At 38.6% G+C, this 23,783-nt stretch overlaps 1 protein-coding gene across 2 annotated transcripts in view; it reads left to right on the top strand.

Annotated features, from left to right (window-relative positions):
* Positions 1-23,783, top strand: part of Rnf17 (ring finger protein 17) — a 135,553-nt gene that overhangs the window by 38,685 nt on the left and 73,085 nt on the right. For both annotated transcript variants that reach the window (XM_052191357.1, XM_052191356.1), the window contains exon 10: positions 2,702-3,003. In XM_052191357.1, the coding sequence (XP_052047317.1) occupies positions 2,702-3,003 (302 nt within the window). The remainder of the gene's footprint in view (positions 1-2,701; positions 3,004-23,783) is intronic.

Genomic DNA, 23,783 nt, shown 5'->3' with positions numbered 1-23,783 from the left:
CTTACTAGTCTAGATTCAGGCCTTAGTGCAAGAAGGGGTGGATAGAGTTGACACTTTCAGTGTTGTTGACAGTTCTATGGGATGGTAAAAACCACCTAGAAGATTTTAAACATGAAAATAACAAAAGTTAGATTGCATTTTTATTTTCATTTTATCTTTATTTTTATGGTATAGTCTGTGTGTGTGCATGTGAGTAAACGTGCCTGTGGAGGGCAGGATAGGAGGACATCAGATCTTCTGGAACTGGAGTTACAGATGGCTGTGAGCTACCTGATGTGGGTGCTGGGAACTGAACTCAGATTCTCTGCAAGAGTAGTAGGTGCTCTAAACTGCAGAACTGTCTCTCCAGCCCCTTAGACTACATTATTAAAAGATAACTCTGGCCACACATGTGCACCTTTAATCACAGGACTAAGGAGGTAAAGGCAAGCAGATCTCTGTGAGTCTGAGATTGGCTTAATCTACCCAGCAAATTCAAACTAGCCAGAGCTACATAGTGAGATAACCTTCTCAAAAGAAGGAAATAAAGAAAAACTGTTTTACCCACACACATACACACACACACACACACACACACACAGAGGCAAGTGTGCACAGATGTACCGATACAGATTTATATTAGGAATACAGAAACAAAAGTAACTTGAGAGGGGAATAACAGGTATGTTCAGTTCCTATTTATTGGCCATCTGAGGAGAAGGTGAAGGGGTCACTTGAGTAAAATAGGTGTAAGGCAAGATCTTGAACTTGATTCTGGATTTACATTATTTATGTTGGTCTTTTTTTCTAATACCCAGACAGAAGTGAGGAATCAAATTGTTTAGAGTAATAATTAATCAAACTGTCCTAGGTACTGTCCTTAATTGTCAGTTTGATACAACCTAGAATCATCTGAGAGATGCCTTAACTGAGGAACTGCCTACCATAGGTTGGTCTAAAAGCATGTCTGTGAGAGATTGCTTTATTAATCAATGCTGAAAGGCCCAGCCCACTTGGTGGCACCATTTCTAGTATGATGGTCTAGAGTTGTATTAAAAGGATAGTTAAGTATGATCCTATAAGCAAGCTAGCAATCAGGTTTCTGCTTCAACCTTTGCTTGGGTTGCCCTGACTTCCCTCAGTAATAAACAGTGACCTGGAAGTAAAGGCCAAATAAATCCTTTTCTCCTCAAGTTGCCTTTGGTCAGAGTGTTTTATCACAGCAACAAGAAAGAAAATTAGTACAAATGGCATTAGACTGAGATAGCCTAGTATCCTCTTTGCCATATGGAACACCTTGCTAGAGAAACACGGCACCACGCCTTTCCACAGGCAGTCTCTTGGGTTAGCCTTGGGAGCTTCCATGGATAATCAGCAACCTTTGTAGGCAGTCTGTTCTTTTAGATATCTTTAGAGCTTGAATATGGTTACTATCAAATATTTTTAAGGTTAAAAACTATCCTGTTTCTATATAAAAAACTTTGCTGATCTTGAGTTGATTTTAAATGACTACTCTGAGTTAAACATTTATGAATGTAAATTCTATAAGCTTTATGTTCTTATTATTAAATGACAAGTTTGCCCAATATAGCAAGTATTGAAAAAAGGTCAAAGGTAGTACTCTTGGAAATACTTAAATCTAAAACAATAAAAAAGTGACCTGAAAAATAAATAACATCTTGATGGTGCAGGGGGAGAAAGGATATAGATAAACAGAAAGTGTGGTGTTGTAAGGAAAGATTAGTGAGAGGGACCTAGTTAAACAGTAAGGTCGGATGAGATTTAGTATGAAAAGGTGTTTCTAGTACAAGGTTGTTTACACACATGGATCCTTCATAAAGGCCCTCCATTCAACTTAGATTAATTTTCCTTAATGTCAAATGCATTCTTTCTGTTGAAAGAGGCAGATAAACATATATTGTTAGTAAATTCAGCTGCCTTTCTCTGATGTTTAAATTGGCCACTACTTTGTTTTGTGAAGAAATGAGATCAATCATGAGTTAACTAAAATGTAACCTTTGGACTCATTCTCTTGCATTTAAATTTTTCTAATTATAAATTTGATAGACTAAAAGTATCTGGATATGAGGACAAGGCAGAAAATAGGAAGTAGAACTGAGGAGATAGCTCAGTCAGTGAAGTGCTGTTGTACAGGATCACCATGCAAAACCAGAGTTGAGATCTCACCACCATGATAAAAAGCTGGGCACCACAGTTGAGTTCCTGGAACTTGCTGAAGCTAGGTTCTGTGAGAGAACTTGTCTCATCAAATAAATAAATAAATGAACAAATGAATGAATGAATAAGGTAGACAACAGTTGATGAAGATACCAGAAATAAATCTCTGGCTTACACACATTTCTTTGGTACACACTTAGACCCTGCCTCAAACAAAACAAAACAGAACAGAACAAATTATCTCAAAGGCTGCTTGGCACTTTAAGTGGTTTCTTTGGGAGTTTGAAAAGGGCCAGAGAATTCTTTTGAGACAGTAACCATGTTCTAAAATTAGATTGTATAATAGGATATACAACTCTTTGAGGTTACCAAAGTCATTGAGTTGTATGGTATGTGTTTATGCTTCAGTGAAGCTGTTCACAGATACTTTGAGGTCACCTACGACTTTGATCTCTTGGTTTGTATCACACTGTCAACTAACCAATGAGAAAGAAATAGTTTGAAGATCAATACTAAAATAGTCCTGCTGTGTATTTTTAAACAGATATTACCCTCAAGAAAATGAAGTTGGACAGAATGTTCAAAAGAAATTTAATAATAAAAAGGAACTCTGTTGTGATGTATACTCATCACTAGAAAAGAAAACGGTAGATACGGCTGTCCCGGCTGATGAAGCCCCTGTACCTCCTTTGCAAGCAGAGGCCCCTGACAGGCAAAAAGGGAAAAACAAGCAACCACAGAAAGAGGTGGTTGTGGCGACATCTCCTAAGACTATTGCTGTACTGCCTCAACTGGGATCCAGCCCTGATGTGATAATTGAAGAAATTATTGAGGAAAACCTAGAATGTGAGTAAAATAAAATAGGAAAGATTTGGTTTTTATGGTTACTATTCATGTGCCTAATAGAAACATGTTGCTCTAATCTTACATTTCATATCCTCATCATGAGTTAGACCTACTGATTCCATGAACCTACCTTCATATATCCTAAAGTTGGAAAGTTGTTTTTTAGCTTATTATTTATCTGTATTGGGTTTTGGAGCACGGGAGGGGTCTCACAGTATAATATGCAGTCTGGCCCAGAATCACTAGATAGCCTACCAGGCTCCAATTTAAAGCAATCCTGCCTCAAGGACTTGAATGCTGGGATTGCTAACATGAGCAACCATGCCTGGCTTGCTTCTTAAAGGCCTGTGTTGGCAAAGGCCTTTAATTCCAGCATTCAGAAAGCAAAAGCAGGCAGATTTCTGTAAATTTTAGACTAGCCCGGTATACATAGTGAGAGCCCTGACCAGACAGGGCTGTCTGCTGAGACACTATGTCAAACAAACACAACAGATATGGGACCTGGAGAGTTGGCTCAGCAGTTAAAGGGTTTATTATTACTGAAGAGGACCATTGAATCTGGGTTTGGTTCTTAGCACACACATGGTGGCTTACAACCATTGTTAACTCCAGTTCCAGGGATCCAACACTGCTTTCTGACCTCAGCAGGCACCAGACACCTACTCATGAATATACATACATGCAGGCAAAACACCAATACCCATAAAAAGAAAATAACATTTTAAAACCTTAATATTTAATATACTTAAAGTATTTGACATTTCATGTTATACATTTAAGCATGATATAAATGATATAAATAATTAGATAAAATTTGTGGGTGCAGTTTTATTATCATTGTTCTGAGACTTAATCTTTTTGGGATTAAACTGTTGCGAATATCATTTTATAACAACTAAATATTAAAAATAGTTTACAGGGTTAGTATTCTGTCCATTCTTAAAGAAGTGGAATGCTACAGCTTTGTGTGATGTTACATTATCAATCTTCTTAAGGACAGTTTGTTTACACTGTTTTACTGGCTGACTTTGCAGACCAGGTTTTTAATTGGAATTTATTTGAAATATTTTAATAGAATTTTAAACACATAGAAAGTAAAAGAGTAAAGAAAGGAGAATAAAAACAGACCTTTTAAAGGGGATAATAGTGCATGCTTGAGAAAAATGTAGGCTTCTCAACAGAGACCCACAATTAAATTTTAAATAATAAAAGACAAATCTTCCCTCTAAATTATCATCATTGATGTAAATGAATTTGGATTACCTATCATGACATTACTTATAAGAAACAATGCCATTCTAGTATTTTACCAATTTAATCACAGCTTCTTAGACACTAGTGTCTGGTCACTGTCAACATTAACAGAATTCTTAAAGTTATCTTATTTTTTTTTTTTAAAGCATGCGTCACAGATGATCTTGTAGAGACTCCTGGATACCCAAAAAAGCCTCCTCAGAAAGAGCAGTCTGCTCCTATTGTATCAAAAGCAGGTATTTGAACAACTGCCCACACGTGATGCAGTGGAGTTTGCTTGCTGTGTAGTGACTGTTTCTTGATATGTAGGAGTACATGAAGAACATTTTGCCATCCAAATCTGTTTCCCTTTTAATGTTGTATGTTTTTATTACCTGAAAAATTACTTTGAAATTGATAGTTTCTCGCAGTTGTAACCTCTGGTTATATAGTTACTTTGGTTCTTCAAATTTAATACCTATTTAAATTTATGATGCAAAGTAATAGATTTTCTCATGACATTCTCACGTATATGTCAATAAACTTTGTCTCATTTGTTCCCCTCCTGCCTCTTGCTTGTCTCTTTCCTCTTCCCAGATGTTCCTCTCTGCTTTCATGTCACGTGTTCCATTATATTCTCTTCCTCTTTTGTACCCTCTTTTAAATCTTACTCTCCTCTAGTTCTTAACCTGTTGGCTTGTATACAGAAGTGCATGTGTGCATGTGCGCATACACACACATTTAAAACTCGATTCTGCATATGAAAGAAAATATACTGTATTTAATTTTCTGAATCTGCATATTTCAGTTGACATGATTTCCAATTCCATCCATTTTCCTACAAATGTCATGATTTCATTTTTCATGACAGCTGACTAAAATTCCCTTGTGTAGATATTTCAGCAAATCTTGTATTAGTTTCTTTCTTGATGCCATGTCAAGATACCTGACTAAAGCAGCTTCAGGATCTCCTCAGGCCCACAGGTAAGGTACAGTTGGCCCATGATGATATAGGGGACATGGCAGCAGAGATCTGAGGACACTGGGTGCATTTTCTCTGCATTCAGGAAAAAGAGAAGACAAATGCTGTGGCTCTACTCATTTTCTTCTTTTTATTCAGTTCAGACCCCCAACCCTGGAAAAATGCCACTAATATTCAGGGTTGGTCTTCCCTCCTCAGTTAAGCCTCTCTGGAATAGCATTGAAAACATACTCAGAGGTTTGCTTAAATCCTGTCAAATTGATTATCAAAACTATTCATCACAGGTTTACCCACTGTCATCTTGAAAACAAAATACTATCCTTGGCCTCAAAAATAATATGCCCACCTCACAATGTAATTAGTCTATTTGTAAAAGTCACCTTTACTATTTAACATCCCCAACACTGTCCAAATGTTCATTTTCTTCTGGGATTTAAGGAAGTGCATTAGTACTGTGAGACTAATATTTTGAACAGGTAAATACTTCTGGTATACATCGTCATAGTATAAGCCTTCCTATTTCAAAAGTAGGGAACATGAGCATAATGTGACGGTTGGCTTAGCTTTGTTTTTGTCCACCTTGAGCAAGGCTCAGCTGGGTGAGAGAAAGTTGAGAAAATAGCTCTATCAGATTGGCATGTGGGCAAGTCTGTGGGGCATTTTCTTAATCAATGATTGATGTGGGAGTTCCCAGACCACTGTGGTTGTTGCTGTCCTTGAACAGGTGGTTGTAGGTTATATGAAATGCAAGTTGAGAGAGCCATGGAGAACAAGCCAGTAAGCCATGGACTCTGCTTTCAGGTTCCTGCCTGGAGTTCCTGTTCTGACGCCCTTCATAATGGATTGTGAGACAGAATAAACCCTTTTCTCCCTAGGTTTCTTTGGTCATGGAATTTATCACAGAAATGGAAATTAGACTAGCAAGGAAAGATTGGACCGATGCAGGACTAAAACTATGTAAGGCAAACATCAAATGCTGTAGCACTGTGCCCAGCACCTGGAGCTTGTAATAGAATCCTGTGGGCCCAGTGGGCTTGAAGAGGGCCCCATGCTTCCAGTTCTGCCTCCAGTAGCACAGAGACCCTCTGTGTCGAGACACCTTCACTCCAGAGTGTCTGCAACTTTCCTTCACAGACATCCTGTTGTCTTGGCATCACTCACATACTGTGGTCTCCATTCCAACTTGGCCTTCCCCTTCATAGGTTTACATAGTGGCCTCCTAGGGACTTGGCAACTCTCTTGAACCTTGGTGAGAGGCTTCATGATCCTATAACCCTTGAATTTTGTTGTGTGCCTGCTAAGCCAGAACCATTTAAACAGCACTGCCAAGTCCTGCTACCATATTGAGATATAATTTGGTACCCTCTCCCACAGCTGTACTGTGTATCTTTACCACAGGATTTTAGAAAACACATTCATAAACAACTGTTTTTCAATAATAGCCCATTCAGTTGTCTTTTAAAAATCGTTTTTCCCTTTTTATTGAAAAATAGATTCTTTTCTCATACAATATAACAGTTGTTCTTCCCTCTACTCTTCACAGTTCCTCCCACCTCCCTTCCCATCCAGATCCTACTCCCTTTCTGTCTTCCATTTCTATTCTTTTCTTTTCTAGAAAAGAATAAACTTCTAAGAGATAGCCATGGAACATAAAACAAAATATAAGATAAAATAAAAACTATCACATCAAGACTAGACTGAGCAACCCAGCAGAAGGAAAACAGGCCCCAAGAGAAGGCACAAGAATCAGAGATCCACTCATTCACACACTTGGAGTACACATAAAAATACTCTAATGAAAGCTACAATTAATACACGAAAGACCTTGTACAGACCCGTGTAGGTAGGCCTGTGCTTGCTGTGTCAGTCAATGAGTTCATATGTGCTTTCCTTAATAGATTTGTAGGATTTTGTTCCCTGATCTCTGAGGAGAGGGGTTTGATATAGACATCCCACTTAAGAGCTGTGTGTTCCAAGATGTCTCTCTTTGTCTCTGTGTGTCTGTCTCTCTCTGTCTCTTTCTGCATATTGTCTGACTGTGGGTCTCTGAATTAGCTCCCGTCTCCTGCAAGAGGAAACTTAACTTCTCTGATGACTGAATAAGAGGCTAATTTATGAGCGTAGAGAATGTCATTAGGGGTCATTTTATCACTTCTTATTTTTTAAGACTAGTAGGATTTGGTTTTATTCTAGGTCTTTGGGCTTTCTAGTCTCTAGTTCTTGGTCACACAATCAGTATTGGGTATGGGTTCTATCTCCTGAAGTCATCTTTTACATAAAATCAGTTTTGGTTGCAACCTCCCACAAGATTTTTACCACCACTGCTCTAGCATATTTTGTAAGCAGAGAGCATTTTAGATCAAAGGTTTTGTGGATGTGTTTTACTTTCTCTTTTGGTAGCCTCCAGATTACATTTTTATACCAAAGACACTAGAATAGGTGAAGGTTCTATGTAGGGACCAGCTTAATCATCCTGTGTACAGTGAGTTGTGTTGGTGTTGTCTTCAGTAGTGGGGACTTACTATTAGTTTATAGAGAGAGCAGCCTATAGTCTTGGCAACAGCCTGGGTTGTTTAGTGATTCCCATGGGACCCCTTTGGCCAACAAGTCAATTGGATGTAACCCCAATCCCAGCATTGTAAACTTTGGTGACAAAAATGTCTAGTTGTCTCCCCCATTATTTGGAGACTTCATTAGGATCACCTTCATATATTTTAGGAAGTTACCACTGTGCTACAATCCCTCAAATGACCCTCAGTTCTAGCTGGCTCTCGCTGCATTTCCTCCTCAACCCTATCTCTCCTCCTTTCCCTCCCCACCTGATTCTTCCATTCTCATCCTCCCAGTCCCCTTGATTTTCAATTATTTAATGGCTAATATCCATATATAAGCAAATACAGACCAAATTTATCTTTCTGTTTCTGGATTACCTCAGGATTTTTTTTCTAGTTTGATCTATTTGCCTGCAAATTTTATGAGGTCACTTTTAATAGCCAAATAATACTCTATTGTGCAAATGTATCATACTTTATTTATCATTTTGTTTATGTACATCTAGGTTGTCTCCAGTTTTTGACTATTATAGAGTAATAGTAAACATGGTTGAACAAGTGTCCTCCTGGTAGGATGACACATTCTTTGGGCATATCCCCAAGAGTGGTATAGCTAGATATTGAGGTAGATCAATTCCCAATTTTCTGAGGAACTTCTATTCTTATTTCCATACTGGCTACATGTACTGACTGATTTTGGGTGTCAACTTGACACAAGCTGGAGTTATCACAGAGAAAGGAGCTTCAGTTGAGGAAATAACTCCATGAGATCCAGCTGTAAGGCATTTTCTCAATTAGTGATCAAGCGGGGAGGGCCCCTTGTGGGTGGTACCATCCCTGGGCTGGTAGCCTTGGGTTCTATAAGAGAGCAGGCTGAGCAAGCAAGGGGAAACAAGCCAGTAAGAAACATCCCTCCATGGCCTCTGCATCAGCTCCTGCTTCTTGACCTGCTTGAGTTCCAGTCCTGACTTCCTTTTATACAAATTTGATTCCCACTACCAATGGATGAATGTTCCCCTTATTCTACATCCTTACCATCAACTTGTGTCATTGATTTTTAACTATTCTAACAGGTGTAAGATGGAATGTCAATGTAGTTTTGATTTGTATTTCCCTAGTAGCTAAGGGTGCTGACTATTTTTTTGACTGTCAGCCATTTGAGTTTTCTCTATTTTGAATTCTCTATTCAGATCTATACCCCATTTTTAATTGGATTATTTGGGGGTCTGATATCTAGTTTCTTGAGTTCTTTATATATTTTTGATATTAGTTCTCTACCTGATGTGGGGTCAGTAAAAAATCTTCTCCTATAGACTGTCCTTTGCCTTATAGAAGGTTTTCAGTGCCATGAGGTCCATTTATTAATTGTTGATCCTAGCACCTTAGCTGTTGATGTTCTGTTCAGATGGTTGTCACTTGTGCCAGTATATTCAAAGCTATTCCCTACTTTTTCTTGTACCAAGAAAACGTTTTCTTTTGAAGTCTTTGATCCATTTGTATTTGAGTTTTGCACAGGGTAATAAGTATGGATACAGCTGCATTCTTCATATAGATATCCTGTTTGACCAGAACCATTCGTTGAAGATGCTGTCTTTCCCCCCATTGATTTATGCCTTTGTCTTAATTTTATTCCATTGGTCAACATAACTTTTTATGCCAGTACCTGTGTTTTTTATTACTATAGCTTTGTAGTAGAATTTGAAATCAAGACTGAGACCTCCAGAGGTTCCTTTATTGTTTAGGATTGTTTTAGCTATCCTGGGGTTTTGAGTTTTTGTTGTTTGTTTGTTTTTCCATGTAAAGCTAAACATTGTCCCTATTGTCCAGATGCCTCTTGCTTGCTAGGAGGAAGTGTGGCGCAATAAACTTCTATTGAACCAAGAGAAGAGAATTAACACTCACAGAAAGAAAAACTTTTTCATAAGTGAATATGCATAATCTCACATAAATTCATACACAACTTCATGCATGCAGAGTTCTCATTTATAAATTTCCACACAAATTGAGCTAGGCCCAGCTTGTATGCATTCTCACAATTACATACTTACACACACATCCATACTTACATATGCATATGGAGCAAAAGACCAAGCATGGGTGCAAAAAGACCTCACTCGTTCTGGATGTAAAGTGAGCTCCAATCTTTATTGCACAGAGAAAGAAAAAGCTTCTACCCTTTTAATGCTAAATGAATTAAAAACCATGTTTGTAAGAAAAAAAGGTTTGTTTCTTTTAATAGGACTAAGCCTGCCTTGTCCTTACCATGGGACCTGTTCTGTCCCGTGGTAAGGAGAAGCCGGCCTGCTCCTTCTGCTCTCTGCAGTATCGTTTTTTCCTCTTTAACTCTGCATTCTGCACATTGCTCTCTTAGGTTTTTTTTTTTTTTTTTAATGTTGCCTATAGTTTCTAAGTTAGTTCCGCTGCCAGTCTCCCAAGTGTCACAAGTTAATTGATCTTAGATGGCAACCAGACTTTCTCCTACTTAGAGCACATTCCAAGAGGTTGTAGAACAACTAAAGGTCATAAAAAGTTCTGCTCTGCATTCTCCTTCTAATCTTGTTCTCTTCCTACTAAAAACTTCTCAGTTCAGTTCCTCTCTCCGCTCAGTTCTTCTCATCTCTGTTCCTCTCACCTCAGTTCCTCAGTTCTGACTCTTCTCTTTGTCCTCAGCCCTTAAACATCTTTCAGAATACATGATCACATGTTACAAAGTTCATCACAACCTCACACAAAAATTCAAACCATAAATTGAAATAGAAGTTTGCAACAGAGAATGTTTACATGCATATCCATTAGGAGGAATTATCTAGCTAAACACCCATCACCTGTCTCAGCTTCCACAGATTCACTTAAAGTTTAAATCCGTAACTAAGTTATAGTGAAGTTTTGTATAAATAAGCCCAGTCAATATTTTATCTTCTGTCCTAGCACCTATAATAAATCCTAGTTCCCTTTTTATGACCTCTAGTTGTTTTACAACCTCTTTGAATGTGCTCTGAGTAGGAGAAAGTCTGATTGCCATCTGAGATCATTTAACTTGTGACACTTGGGAGACTGGCAGAATTCTCATTGCAGTTTTGACTATCAGAAAAGGACCTAATAGCAGTCCCACTATAAAAGAGCTTAATAATCACAGATAATAGTTTTAGGAATTCTTATAGGATTATCATTAAAACTTAAGTCATCTGTTTGTCTACATAGCATCACTATAAGACAGTACATCTTTGAGGATCTGCAGAGATCTGCTCCAAAAGGTGTGCCATTACTTATTGATTATTATATATGTTTAATAATAACAGGAAAAGCATATTAATAGGAATCTTTCCTAAAATGAGTCCCTCACAGCCTTGCTTAATGAGGACTCTCCTGTCGCAGATTATATAATAATCTGAAGCAGGCCATTTCAGGATGATCACCTGCTAGGATATTAGCTTGTCCCATTATGGCTCCTGACAGATAATGTATTTTTTCTTTCAGTTTGTTTTATGTGGTAGATTATATTTATTGATTTTCATATATTGTACTATCTCTGTATCTTTAGGATGACACCTACTTGATTATGGTGGATGGTCTTTTTGGTGTGTTCCTTAATACAATTTACAAGTAGTTGATTATTTTTGTATATATGTTTATAAGGGCAATTTATCTGTAATTCTCTTTTTGTTGAGTGGTAATGTGGTTTTGGTTATCAGGATAACTGCGGATTCATGAAATGTATTAGTCAGTATTCCTTCTGTTTTTATATTGTGGTGTAGTTTGAGGAATATTGGTATTATTGAAAGCATAGAAGAATTCTGCATTGAAACCATCTGAACCTGGACTTTCTTTTTTTTTAAAGTTTGGTTAGAAAACTTAATGACTGCTTCTATTTCACTAGGAGTTTTAGGTCTGTTTACATTGCTTATATGATCTTGCTTTAACATTGGTAAGTGGTACTTTACCAAGAAAATTAATCTTTTTTTTAGATATTCCAATTTGGTGGTAAATGTCATAAAAGTATGTCCTTGTGATTCTCTGGATTTCTTCAGTGTCTGCTGTTATGCCCCCCCCCCTTTTCATTTTTGATATTGTTCATTTGGAGATTATCTACCTTTTAATTAATTTGGATAAAGATTTGTTTTTCTGAACAAACCCAATTTTTTGTTTCATTGATGTGTGTGTGTGTGTGTGTGTGTGTGTGTGTGTGTGTGTGTGTGTGTGTGTTTCTCTTTATTTTCTGGACCAATCTATTTGGTGTTTGTTGCTCCTTGTACCTTTATAGGCATCTCCTTTAAGCAAGGAAATTTTTTTTTTAATTTTATTGAAAATATTTTCTAGGCCTTTGAGCTGGGTTTCTTCTACTTCCTCTGTTCCTATTATTCTCCTAGCTTTGGCCTTTTCATAATGTTCTAGATTTCCTGTATGGTTTGTGTCTGGAGTTTGTTTGTTTAGATTTAACATTGTATTGTACTGATGTGTCCATTTCCTCTATCGTGTCTTTAGTACCTGAGACTCTTTCTTTGATCTCTTATGTTCTTTTGGGGAAGCTTGCCTTTGTGGTTCCTGGTTTCTTTTTTGTTTTGTTTTGTTTTGTTTTTGTTTTTGTTTTTTGTTTTTTCTCAATTTTATTATTTTCATTTAATATAGTCTTTATTTACATTTCAATCAATTTCCCCTTTCCTGGATCCCCTCTGCACGAAAGTCCCATAAGCCCTCTTCCCTCCCCCTGTTCCCCAATTCCCCCCTTCCTCCTTCCCTGTTCTGGTACTCCCCTACACTGCTGCACTGAGCCTTTCCAGGACCAGGGGCCTCTCCTTCCTTCTTCTTGGGCTTTATTTGATATGTGAACTGTGTCTTGGATATTCTAAGCTTCTAGACTAATATCTACTTATCAGTGAGTGCATACCATGAATGTTCTTTTGTGGGTTACCTCACTTAGGATGATATTCTCCACTCCATCCATTTGTCTAAGAATTTAATGAATTCATTGTTTTTAATGGCTGAATAGTACTCCATTGTGTATATATACCACATTTTCTGTATCCATTCCTCTGTCGAGGGACATCTGGGTTCTTTCCAGCTTCTGGCTATTATAAATAGGGTTGCTATGAACATAGTGGAGCATGTGTCCTTATTACATGCCAGGGAATCCTCTGGGTATATGTCCAGGAGTGGTATAACGGGATCCTCCAGTAGTATCATGCCCAGTTTTCTGAGGAACCGCCAGACTGATTTCCAGAGTGGTTGTACCAGCTTGTAACCCCACCATCAGTGGAGGAGTGTTCCCTCTTTCTCCACATTCTCTCCAGCACATGTTTTCTCCTAAGTTTTTGATCTTAGCCATTCTTACTGGTGGGAAGTGAAATTTCAGGGTTGTTTTGATTTGCATTTCCCTGATGATTAAGGATGTTGAACATTTCTTTAGGTGCTTCTCAGCCATTTGATATTCCTCAAGTGAAAATTCTTTCTTTAGCTCTATACCCCATTTTTTAATGGGATTATTTGACTCTCTGTAGTCTACCTTCTTGAGTTCTTTATATATCTTGGATATAAGCCCTCTGTCAGATGTAGGGTTGGTAAAGATCTTTTCCAATTTTGTTGGTGGCCCCTTTGTTCTTTTGACAGTGTTCTTTGCCTTACAGAAACTCAATAATTTTATGAGGTCCCATTTGTCAATTCTTGATCTTAGAGCAAAAGCTCTAATAAGTGTTTTGTTCAGGAAATTTTCCCCTGTACCCATGTCCTCAAGGATCTTCCCCAGTTTCTTTTCTATTAGTTTCAGTGTGTCTGGTTTTATGTGGAGGTCATTGATCCACTTGGAGTTGAGCTTAGTACAAGGAGATAAGAATGGATCAATTTGCATTCTTCTGCATGCTGACCTCCAGTTGAACAAGTACCATTTGATGAAAAGGCTGTCTTTTTTCCACTAGATGGTTGTAGCTCCTTTGTCAAAGATCAAGTGACCATAGGTGTGTGGACTCATTTCTGGGTCTTCAATTCTATTCCATTGATCTACTTGCCTGTCACTGTACCAATACCATGCAGTTTTTTTTTTTAATTTTTTTATTCCATATAATTTATTTACATTTCAATTGATTTCCCCTTTTCTAGTCCCCCACTCCCCAAAAGTCCTGTAAGCCCCCTTCTCTTCCTCTGTCCTCCCACCCACCCCTTCCCACTTCCCCATTCTGGTTTTGCCGAATACTGCTTCACTGAGTCTTTCCAGAACCAGGGGCCACTCCTCCTTTCTTCTTGTACCTCATTTGATGTGTGGATTATGTTTTGGGTATTCCAGTTTTCTAGGTTAATATCCACTTATTAGTGAGTGCATACCATGATTCACCTTTTGAGTCTGGGTTACCTCACTTAGTATGATGTTCTCTAGCTCCATCGATTTGCCTAAGAATTTCATGAATTCATTGTTTCTAATGGCTGAATAGTACTCCATTGTGTAGATATACCACATTTTTTGCATCCACTCTTCTGTTGAGGGATACCTGGGTTCTTTCCAGCATCTGGCAATTATAAATAGGGCTGCTATGAACATAGTAGAGCATGTATCCTTATTACATATTGGTACAGTGACAGGCAGGAGGATCAATGGAACAGGATTGAAGATCCAGAAATGAACCCACACACCTATGGCCACTTGATCCTCGACAAAGAGCCTGAAAACATTCAATGGAAAAAAGTTTCCATTTTCAACAAATGGTGCTGGTTCAACTGGAGGTCAGCATGCAGAAGAATGCGAATTGATCCATCCTTGTCTCCTTGTACTAAGCTCAAATCCAAATGGATCAAGGACCTCCACATAAAGCCAGACACTCTGAAGTTAATAGAAAAGAAACTGGGGAAGACCCTTGAGGACATCGGTACAGGGAGAAAGTTTCTGAACAGAACACCAATAGCGTATGCTCTAAGAGCAAGAATTGACAAATGGGACCTCATAAAATTACAAAGTTTCTGTAAGGCAAAGGACACCATCAAGAGGACAAATCGGCAACCAACAAATTGGGAAAAGATCTTCACCAATCCTACATCAGATAGAGGGCTAATATCCAATATATATAAAGAACTCAAGAAGTTAGACTCCAGAAAACCAAACAACCCTATTAAAAAATGGGGTACAGAGTTAAACAAAGAATTCTCACCTGAAGAACTTCAGATGGCGGAGAAGCATCTTAAAAAATGCTCAACTTCATTAGTCATTAGGGAAATGCAAATCAAAACAACCCTGAGATTTCACCTTACACCAGTCAGAATGGCTAAGATTAAAAATTCAGGAGACAGCAGGTGTTGGAGAGGGTGTGGAGAAAGAGGTACCATGCAGTTTTTAACACTATTGCTTTGTAGTACTGCTTGAGGTTGAGGATACTGATTCTCCCAGAAGTTCTTTTACTGTTGAGAATAGTTTTAGCTATCCTGGGTTGTTTGTTATTCCAGATGAATTTGAGAATTGCTCTTTCTAACTCTATGAAGAATTGAGTTGCGATTTTGATGGGGATTTCATTGAATCTGTATATTGCTTTTGGCAAGATAGCCATTTTTACTAATTAATCCTGCCAATCCAAGAGCATGGAAGATTTTTCCATCTTCTTTGGTCTTCTTGTATTTTTCTTCAAAGACTTGAAGTTCCTGTCATTCAGATCTTTCACTTGTTTGGTTAGAGTCACACCAAGATACTTTATATTTTTTGTGGCTATTGTGAAGGGTGTCATTTCCCTAATTTCTTTCTCAGCCTGTTCATCTTTTGAATATAGGACGGCTATTGATTTGCTTGAGTTAATTTTATAACCAGCCACTTTGCTGAAGTTGTTTATCTGCTGTAGGAGTTCTCTGGTGGAGTTTTTTGGGTCGCTTCAGTATACTATCATATCTGCAAATAATGATAATTTGACTTCTTTCTTTCCAATTTGTATCCTTTTGACCTCCTTATGTTGTCTAATTGCTCTAGCTTGAATTTCAAGTACTATATTAAATAAATATGGAGAGAGGGGGCAACCTTGTTTAATCTCTGATTTTAGTGTCATTGTTTCAAGTTTCTCTCCATTTAGTTTAATGTTGACTACTGGTTTGCTGTATATTGCTTTTATTATGTTTAGGAACGGGCCTTGAATTCCTGTTCTTTCCAAGACCTTTAACATGAAAGGATGCTGAATTTTGTCAAATGCTTTTTCAGCATCTAATGAAATGACCATGTGTTTTTTTCCTTGAGTTTGTTTATGTAGTGGGTTACATTGATGGATTTCTGTACATTGAACCATCCTTGCATCCCCTGGATGAAGCCTACTTGATCATGGTGAATAATCGTTTTGATGTGTTCTTGGATTCGGTTAGCAAGAATTTTATTGAGTATTTTTGCATCAATATTCGTAAGGAAAATGGTCTAAGGTTGTCTTTTTTGTTGGATCTTTGTGTGGTTTGGTATCAGCGAAATTGTGGCTTCATAGAACGACTTGGGTAGTGTTTATATTTTGTGGAATAGTTTGAAGAGTATTGTTATTAGTTCTCCTTTGAAGGTCTGATAGAATTCTGCACTAAAACCATCAGGTCCTATACTTTTTTTTGGTTGGGAGACTATCAATGACCATTTCTATTTCTTTAGCAGTTATGGGACTGTTAAGATTGTCTATCTGGTTCTGATTAAATTTTCGTAGTTGGTATCTGTCTAGGAAATTGTCCATTTCATCCAGATTTTCCAGTTGTGTTGAGTATAGGCTTTAGTAGTCGGATATGATAATTTTTTGAATTTCCTCAGTTTCTGTTATTTCACCCTTTTAATTTCTGATTTTGTTAATTTGGATACTGTCTCTGTTTTCTCTGGTTAGTCTGACTAAAGGTTTATCTATCTTGTTGATTTTCTCAAAGAACCAGCTCCTGGTTTTGTTGATTCTTTGTATAGTTCTCTTTGTTTCAGCTTGGTTGATTTCAGCCCTGAGTTTGATGATTTCCTGCCTTCTACTTCTCTTGGGTATATTAGCTTCTTTCTGTTATAAAACTTTCAGGTGTGCTGTTAAGCTGCTAGTATATCATCTCTCCAGCTGCTTTTTGTAGGCACTCAGAGCTACAAGTTTTCCTTTTAGCACTGCTTTCACTGTGTCCGATAAATTTGGGTATGTTGTGCCTTCATTTTCATTAAATTCTAAAAAGGTTTTGATTTCTTATTTCTTCCTTGACCAAGGTATCATTGAGAAGAGCATTGTTCAGTTTCGATGTGTAAGTGGGCTTTCTGTTGTTTTTGTTGCTATTGAAGACCACCCCTTACTCTATAGTGATCTGATAGGAGGTATGGAATTAGTTCAATATTCTTATATCTGTTGAGGTCTGTTTTGTGGCCAATAATATGGTCAATTTTGGAGAAAGTGCCATGAGGTTCTGAGAAGAAGGTGTATTTTGATTTAGGATGAAATGTTCTATAGATATGTATTAAATCCATTTGGTCCAAAACTTCTGTTAGTTTCACTGTGTCTCTGTTTAGTTTGTGTTTCCCTGATCTGATTGATGCAAGTAGGGTGTTGAAGTCACCCACAATTTTTGTGTGGTGTGAAATGTGTTTTAAGCTTTGGTAAGGTTTTCTTTACGAATGAGGGTGCCTTGTATTTGGGGCATAGATGTTCAAAATTGAGAATTCTTCCTGGTAGATTTTTCCTTTAATGAGTATAAAGTGTCCTTCTGTGTCTTTTTGATGACTTTTGGTTGAAAGTCTGTTTTATTGGATATTAGAATGGCTATTCCAGCTTGTTTCCTGGGACCATTTGCTTGGAAAACTGTTTTCCAGCCTTTTATTCTGAGGTAGTGTTGTCTTTGACACTGAGATGAATTTCCTGTATGCAGCAAAATGTTGGGTCTTGTTTACGGTTCCAGTCTGTTAGTCTATGTCTTTTTATTGGGGAATTGAGACCATTGATGTTAAGAGAAATTAAGGAATAGTGATTGTTGCTTCCTGCTATTTTTTGATATAATTTTTATGTTTATGTGATTATCTTCTTTTGGGTTTGTTGAATGAAGATTAATTTCTTACTTTTTCTAGTGTGTAGTTTCCCTTCTTTTGTTGGTGTTTTCCATTCATTATCTTTTGAAGGGCTGGAGTTGTGGAAAGATACTGTGTAAATTTGTTTTTGTCATAAAATACCTTGGTTTCTCCATCTATGGTAATTGAGAGATTTGCTGGATATAGCAGTCTGAGTTGGCATTTGTGTTCCCTTAGGGTCTGCATGACATTAGCCCAGGCTTTTCTGGCTTTCATAGTCTCTGGTGAGAAGTCCTGTGTACTTCTGATAGGTCCACCTTTATATATTAGTTGACCTTTTTTCCTTACTGCTTTTAATATTCTTTCTTTGTTTAGTACATTTGGTGTTTTAATTATTATGTGCTGGGAGGAATTTCTTCTCTGGTCAAATCTATTTGTAGTTCTGTAGGCTTCTTATATGTGCATGGGCATCTCTTTCTTTAGGTTAGGGAAATTTTCTTCTATAATTTTGTTGAAAACATACTGGCCCTTTAAGTTGGAAATCTTCACTCTCTTCTATACCTATAATCCTTAGGTTTGGTCTTCTCATTTGTCCTGGATTTCCTGGATGTTTGGGGTCAGGAGCTTTTTGCATTTTTCATTTTCTTTGACTGTTGTATCAATGCTTTCTGTGGTATCTTCTGCATCTGAGATTCTCTTCTATCTCTTGTATTCTGTTATTGACGCTTGGATCCATAACTCCTGACTTCTTTCCTAGGTTTTCTATGTCCCGAGTTGTCTCCCTTTGTGATTTTGTTATTGTTTCTACCTCCTTCTTTAGATCCTGGAGGCTTTGTTTATTTCCTTCACCTGTTTTGTTGTGTTTTCCCTTAGTTCTTCAAGGACTTCTCGCTGTTTACTTGTGTTATCCTGTATTCCTTTAAGGGAGTTATTTATGTCCTTCTTGAAGCCCTCCATGAAGGCTCATTACCTCATCATCATTACCTGTGATTTTAAATCCAAATCTTGCTTTCCTGGTGTGTTGGGGTATCCAGGACTTGCTGTTATGGAAGAATTGGGTTCGGATGGTGCCATATTGCCTTGATTAATATTAGCAACGTTCGTACATTTGCCTTTTGCCATCTGGTTATCTCTGGTGTTAGTTGGTCCTACTGTCACTGGCTGGAGATTGCCCCTCCTGTGTGCTGCAGGCCTATCTCAGCAACCCTGGATGACCTGCTTTCCCCTGGCACAGATTTCTGTGGTGCTGCGGAGTTCCTGGGTGCAGGTGGAATCCTGGTGGAGTGTGTCCCAAGCAATCCTCTGCTCTGGTGATCCCTGCCTACCAATGTTACACTGTCACAGGAGCAAAGATGGCGGCCAAGACCCACTCTCTTATAGTTGTATTTGGGTATGCAGCTTTGTGGCTCTGATCAACTCTGGATGTAGGCTGTACTGGCTGTCTCCTCCATGCAGCTGGGTGTATGGCTGGCTTCCTGAGCCACTTGGAGTTGGTGCGCTGTGGCAGAGGATGTTCCTGGTCCAGAGGCAGAAACCGGGAGGCCTTTTTTTTTTTAAGACTTATTTATTTTGTTATATGTAAGTACACTGCAGCTGTCTTCAGACACTCCAGAAGAGGGCTTCAGGTCTTGTTATGTGAGCCACCATGTGGTTGTTGGGATTTGAACTCAGGACCTTCAGAAGAGCTGTCAGTGTTCTTAACCATCTCACCAGTCCCATGGTTCCTGTTCTAAATCCTTAATTTTTTACTTCCAAAATTCCTTCAGTTTAGGTTTTCTTTGATTATCTTTCCATTTTTAGGTCTTGAACAGTTTTATTAATTTCCTTCTACTGTTGTGTTTTCCTGAATTTCTTTAAGGGGTTTATTCATTTTCTCCCTAAGGTCCTCATCTTCATACAGTCTGTTTTAATATCTTTTTCTTATGTTTCTACTATGTTGGAATATTCATGGCTTGCTGTGGAAGGGTTTAGTGGAGACAGTTTGTCCTGGCTATTATTAATTGTGCTTTTACACTGGCATCTGGGATTGGAATGATGCTGATAACTGGTTCTGTCTTTATTGAGTGGGTATTTTGTTCTTTGGATTCCCTCTAGATTTTAGGAGAGTGTGATGGCTGTGTTGCCTTATTGAAAAGTTTCTGTGGACTGGATAGGGACCTCCTGGGCTTCCAGGTAAAATGTGTTTCTGGGTATTGGGAGCTGACACTTAGGAATGGGGATAGGTTGGGAGTCTGCAGGGTTTCACAGTAGGAAATAAAGCTTCCACCAGGATCTACTTATTTAGTCTCCTTGGAATAGAAGTAGAGAGTAAAGAGAGGTGATCCCAGCAGGTCTGCTCTAGAGCTGGAGATGAGATGGGGCCATTGGATCTGGAAGACCAGAAGGAGAGGGGAAGATCTATAATCAGCCTACCTCTGTTTCCCTGCCAGGAGTGGCCTGTAGATTAGCATGGGGTGACTTCTAGAGTTGGGGGTTGGGAGAAAGCAACAAATTGGGGGAGAGAGATTAGAAAGGGGGGTCTGTGGGTTCCACAGAAGGTAGGGGTTGAGGAAAGGAAGGCTACAGCAGATGTTCTCTTGAAAGATAGGGATGAGACTGGGGGGATTATATTTGGAGGAGAGGAGGGAGGGAATGGTGAAGATCTTCAGTTAGCATATACTGGTTTCCCTGGCCTGCTCAGCTGATATGTTCCCAGGGAGTCCCTGCTGGTGTTGAAGGCTGGGATGATGGGGTAAGTTGGGGAAAAGAAGGTTGGAGAAGACCTGTCTGATGTGTTGGTGATAGGATCAGAGAGGAAAGGGAGACCACATCTGGGTTCTGCTACGGAGCTGGGAATTGGATATGGAGCAGAAGAGATGAAGATCTGTAGTGAGACTGGGGGATTTGGTCTGTAGGAACATGCAGAAAAATAAAGATCTGTAGTCAGCTTATCTGCTTCCCTGCAAGACTGGCCTTTGGGTTAGCAAGGAGTGCCCGATAAAGTTGGAGTCTGGAATAAAGCAACAAAATGAGGCAGAGGAGTTAGGAGAAGAAAATCTGTGAGATCTCCTAGAGATGGGGTTGGGAGAAGATGAAGTAGTTGTTCTGTTGCAGACCTGGGAATGAAACTGGGAGATTGGATTTGGAGAGAACAGAGGGAGGGGGTAAGATCTACAGTCAGCCTGTCTGGTTCCATGGCCCCTTTCTTATTATTTAAAAGCTAGAGCCCTCGGGGTACCTTTTCTATCATCCTAGAACAATGTGTTTCTTTTTATTGTACCTGTCTTTAATGAGTACAGTTCATTAACAGGAACTTTGTTTTCCTCTACTGTTTTCCTCACCAAACTGCATATTTCTCACATCCTTCTGTAGAGGTGAATATAAGCAGTGTGAAATAATCAGAACATTGTCTTAAAATTCCTCCTTCAAAAGAATTAGTTTCCTATTTTTGTGTACAACCTTACTCCAGTTTCCAGGACATAGGCAGTATATAACCAGATTCTTAGCCAAAACACAATATAAATGGTCTGCAGTCTCGTTCACACTAGAAACATGTTTTACCCTCTGAAACCTTGTGAGAACAGTCTTTATTATCTGCCTTTCTGCAGCATTCTGGTCTTCCACACTCCCACCAGAAAAACTCATTAACATTCTAGGGCTTCTATAGGCCTAAGGTCTAAAGTCTTCCCTACTCTTCTCACAAACCTATGAGCCGCGTGGTCCAGTTTATTGTAACAGCAGCCCCAAGTCTCTGTGCCAGCTTTCTGTGTTAGTTACTTTTTATATTGCTTTGTCAAAATACTTGACAAAAGCAACATAAGCAAAGGTTTCTTTTAGCTCACAGTTTGAGGGTAACAAGCATTGTAAGGGTTGGATATTGCGGCAGGAATATGAAGCAGCAGTCACATTGCATCTGAAGTCAGGAAGCAGAGAGAAATGGATGCTTGGTGTTCTACTCAGCGTTCCTTTTTATTCAACCCAGGACCTCTGCTCATAGAATGGTGCCACCCACACAGTCCTGGTGAGTCTTCTCTTGGTTAAATACCTTGGGAAATGCCCGCATAGTCATGCCTAAAGGTTTCTCTCCTAGGTCGTTCTAAATCTCTTCAGGTTGACAATTAAAATTAGCTATCACAAATCTGTAGATCATTTTTGGTAGTATAGCACCAAATTTAGTGTGATTGTAAATTTTATTGGCATATATCCATTGTACATTGTGATGGGTTTCAGAAATACTTTTATTTATCATGTATTTTGACCATTATTTATTCACCCTCCCCTCTCCTCCTCCTTTCTCCCCTGATATTCTTCTTAATTTCTTCAAAGTGTCTTGCTTCTGCTCTCATTCCCTATATGCATACAGACATACAAGTTAAAATCCACATATTAATAAATCCATGATTCTTTTCTCTTTTAGATTAATATATCTCAATTTGCATCCATTTTCCTACATATGACATAATTTGATTTTTATGCTGAATAAAACTCCATAGTATATACATATATACACATATGTATACATATATGTATATGTATACATATATACATATACACACACATATACATTTTATTTATCCATTCACCTCTTTTTATTTTTTTAATAAATATTTTTATTCGATATATTTTTATTTACATTTCAAATGATTTCCCCTTTTCTAACCCCCCACTCCCCGAAAGTCCCGCAAGCCCCCTTCTCCCCCCCCCCGCCCCCCCCCCCGTCCTCCCACCCACCCCTTCCCACTTCCCCATTCTGGTTTTGCCGAATACTGCTTCACTGAGTCTTTCCAGAACAGGGGGCCACTCTTCCTTTCTTCTTGTACCTCATTTGATCTGTGGATTATGTTTTGGGTATTCCAGTTTTCTAGGTTAATATCCACTTATTAGTGAGTGCATACCATGATTCACCTTTTGAGTCAGGGTTACCTCACTTAGTATGATGTTCTCTAGCTCCATCCATTTGCCTGAGAATTTTATGAATTCATTGTTTCTAATAGCTGAATAGTACTCCATTGTGTATATATACCACATTTTTTGCATCCACTCTTCTGTTAAGGGATACCTGGGTTCTTTCCAGCATCTGGCAATTATAAATAGGGCTGCTATGAACATAGTAGAGCATGTATCCTTGTTACATGGTGGGGAATCCTCTGGGTATATGCCCAGGAGTGGTATAGCAGGATCTTCTGGAAGTGAGGTGCCCAGTTTTCGGAGGAACCGCCAGACTGATTTCCAGAGTGGTTGTACCAATTTGCAACCCCACCAGCAGTGGAGGAGTGTTCCTTTTTCTCCACACCCTCTCCAACACCTGCTGTCTCCTGAATTTTTAATCTTAGCCATTCTGACTGGTGTAAGGTGAAATCTCAGGGTAGTTAGACTCCAGAAAACCAAACAACCCTATTACAAAATGGGGTACAGAGTTAAACAATTCTCAACTGAAGAACTTCGGATGGCGGAGAAGCATCTTTTTTTTTTTTTTACTTGTTTTTTTTTTTTATTCGATATATTTTTTATTTACATTTCAAATGATTTCCCCTTTTCTAACCCCCCACTCCCCGAAAGTCCTATAAGCCCCCTTCTCTCCCCCTGTCCTCCCACCCACCCCTTCCCACTTCCCCGTTCTGGTTTTGCCCTATACTTCTTCACTGAGTCTTTCCAGAACAAGGGGCCACTCCTCCTTTCTTCTTGTACCTCATTTAATGTATGGATTATGTTTGGGGTATTCCAGTTTTCTAGGTTAATATCCCCTTATTAGTGAGTGCATACCATGAGTCACCTTTTGAGTCTGGGTTACCTCACTTAGTATGATGTTTTCTAGCTCCATCGTTTTGCCTAAGAATTTCATGAATTCATTGTTTCTAATGGCTGAATAGTACTCCATTGTGTAGATATACCACATTTTTTGCATCCACTCTTCTGTTGAGGGATACCTGGGTTCTTTCCAGCATCTGGCAATTATAAATAGGGCTGCTATGAACATAGAGCATGTATCCTTATTACATGGTGGGGAATCCTCTGGGTATATGCCCAGGAGTGGTATAGCAGGATCTTCTGGAAGTGAGGTGCCCAGTTTTCGGAGGAACCGCCA

Source organism: Apodemus sylvaticus, chromosome 8 (genome assembly GCF_947179515.1).
Source record: "Apodemus sylvaticus chromosome 8, mApoSyl1.1, whole genome shotgun sequence".
Taxonomy (NCBI): Eukaryota; Metazoa; Chordata; class Mammalia; order Rodentia; family Muridae; genus Apodemus; species Apodemus sylvaticus.
The sequence above is the reverse complement of the archived record's forward strand: the minus strand, read 5'-3'. Positions and strand labels throughout refer to the sequence as shown.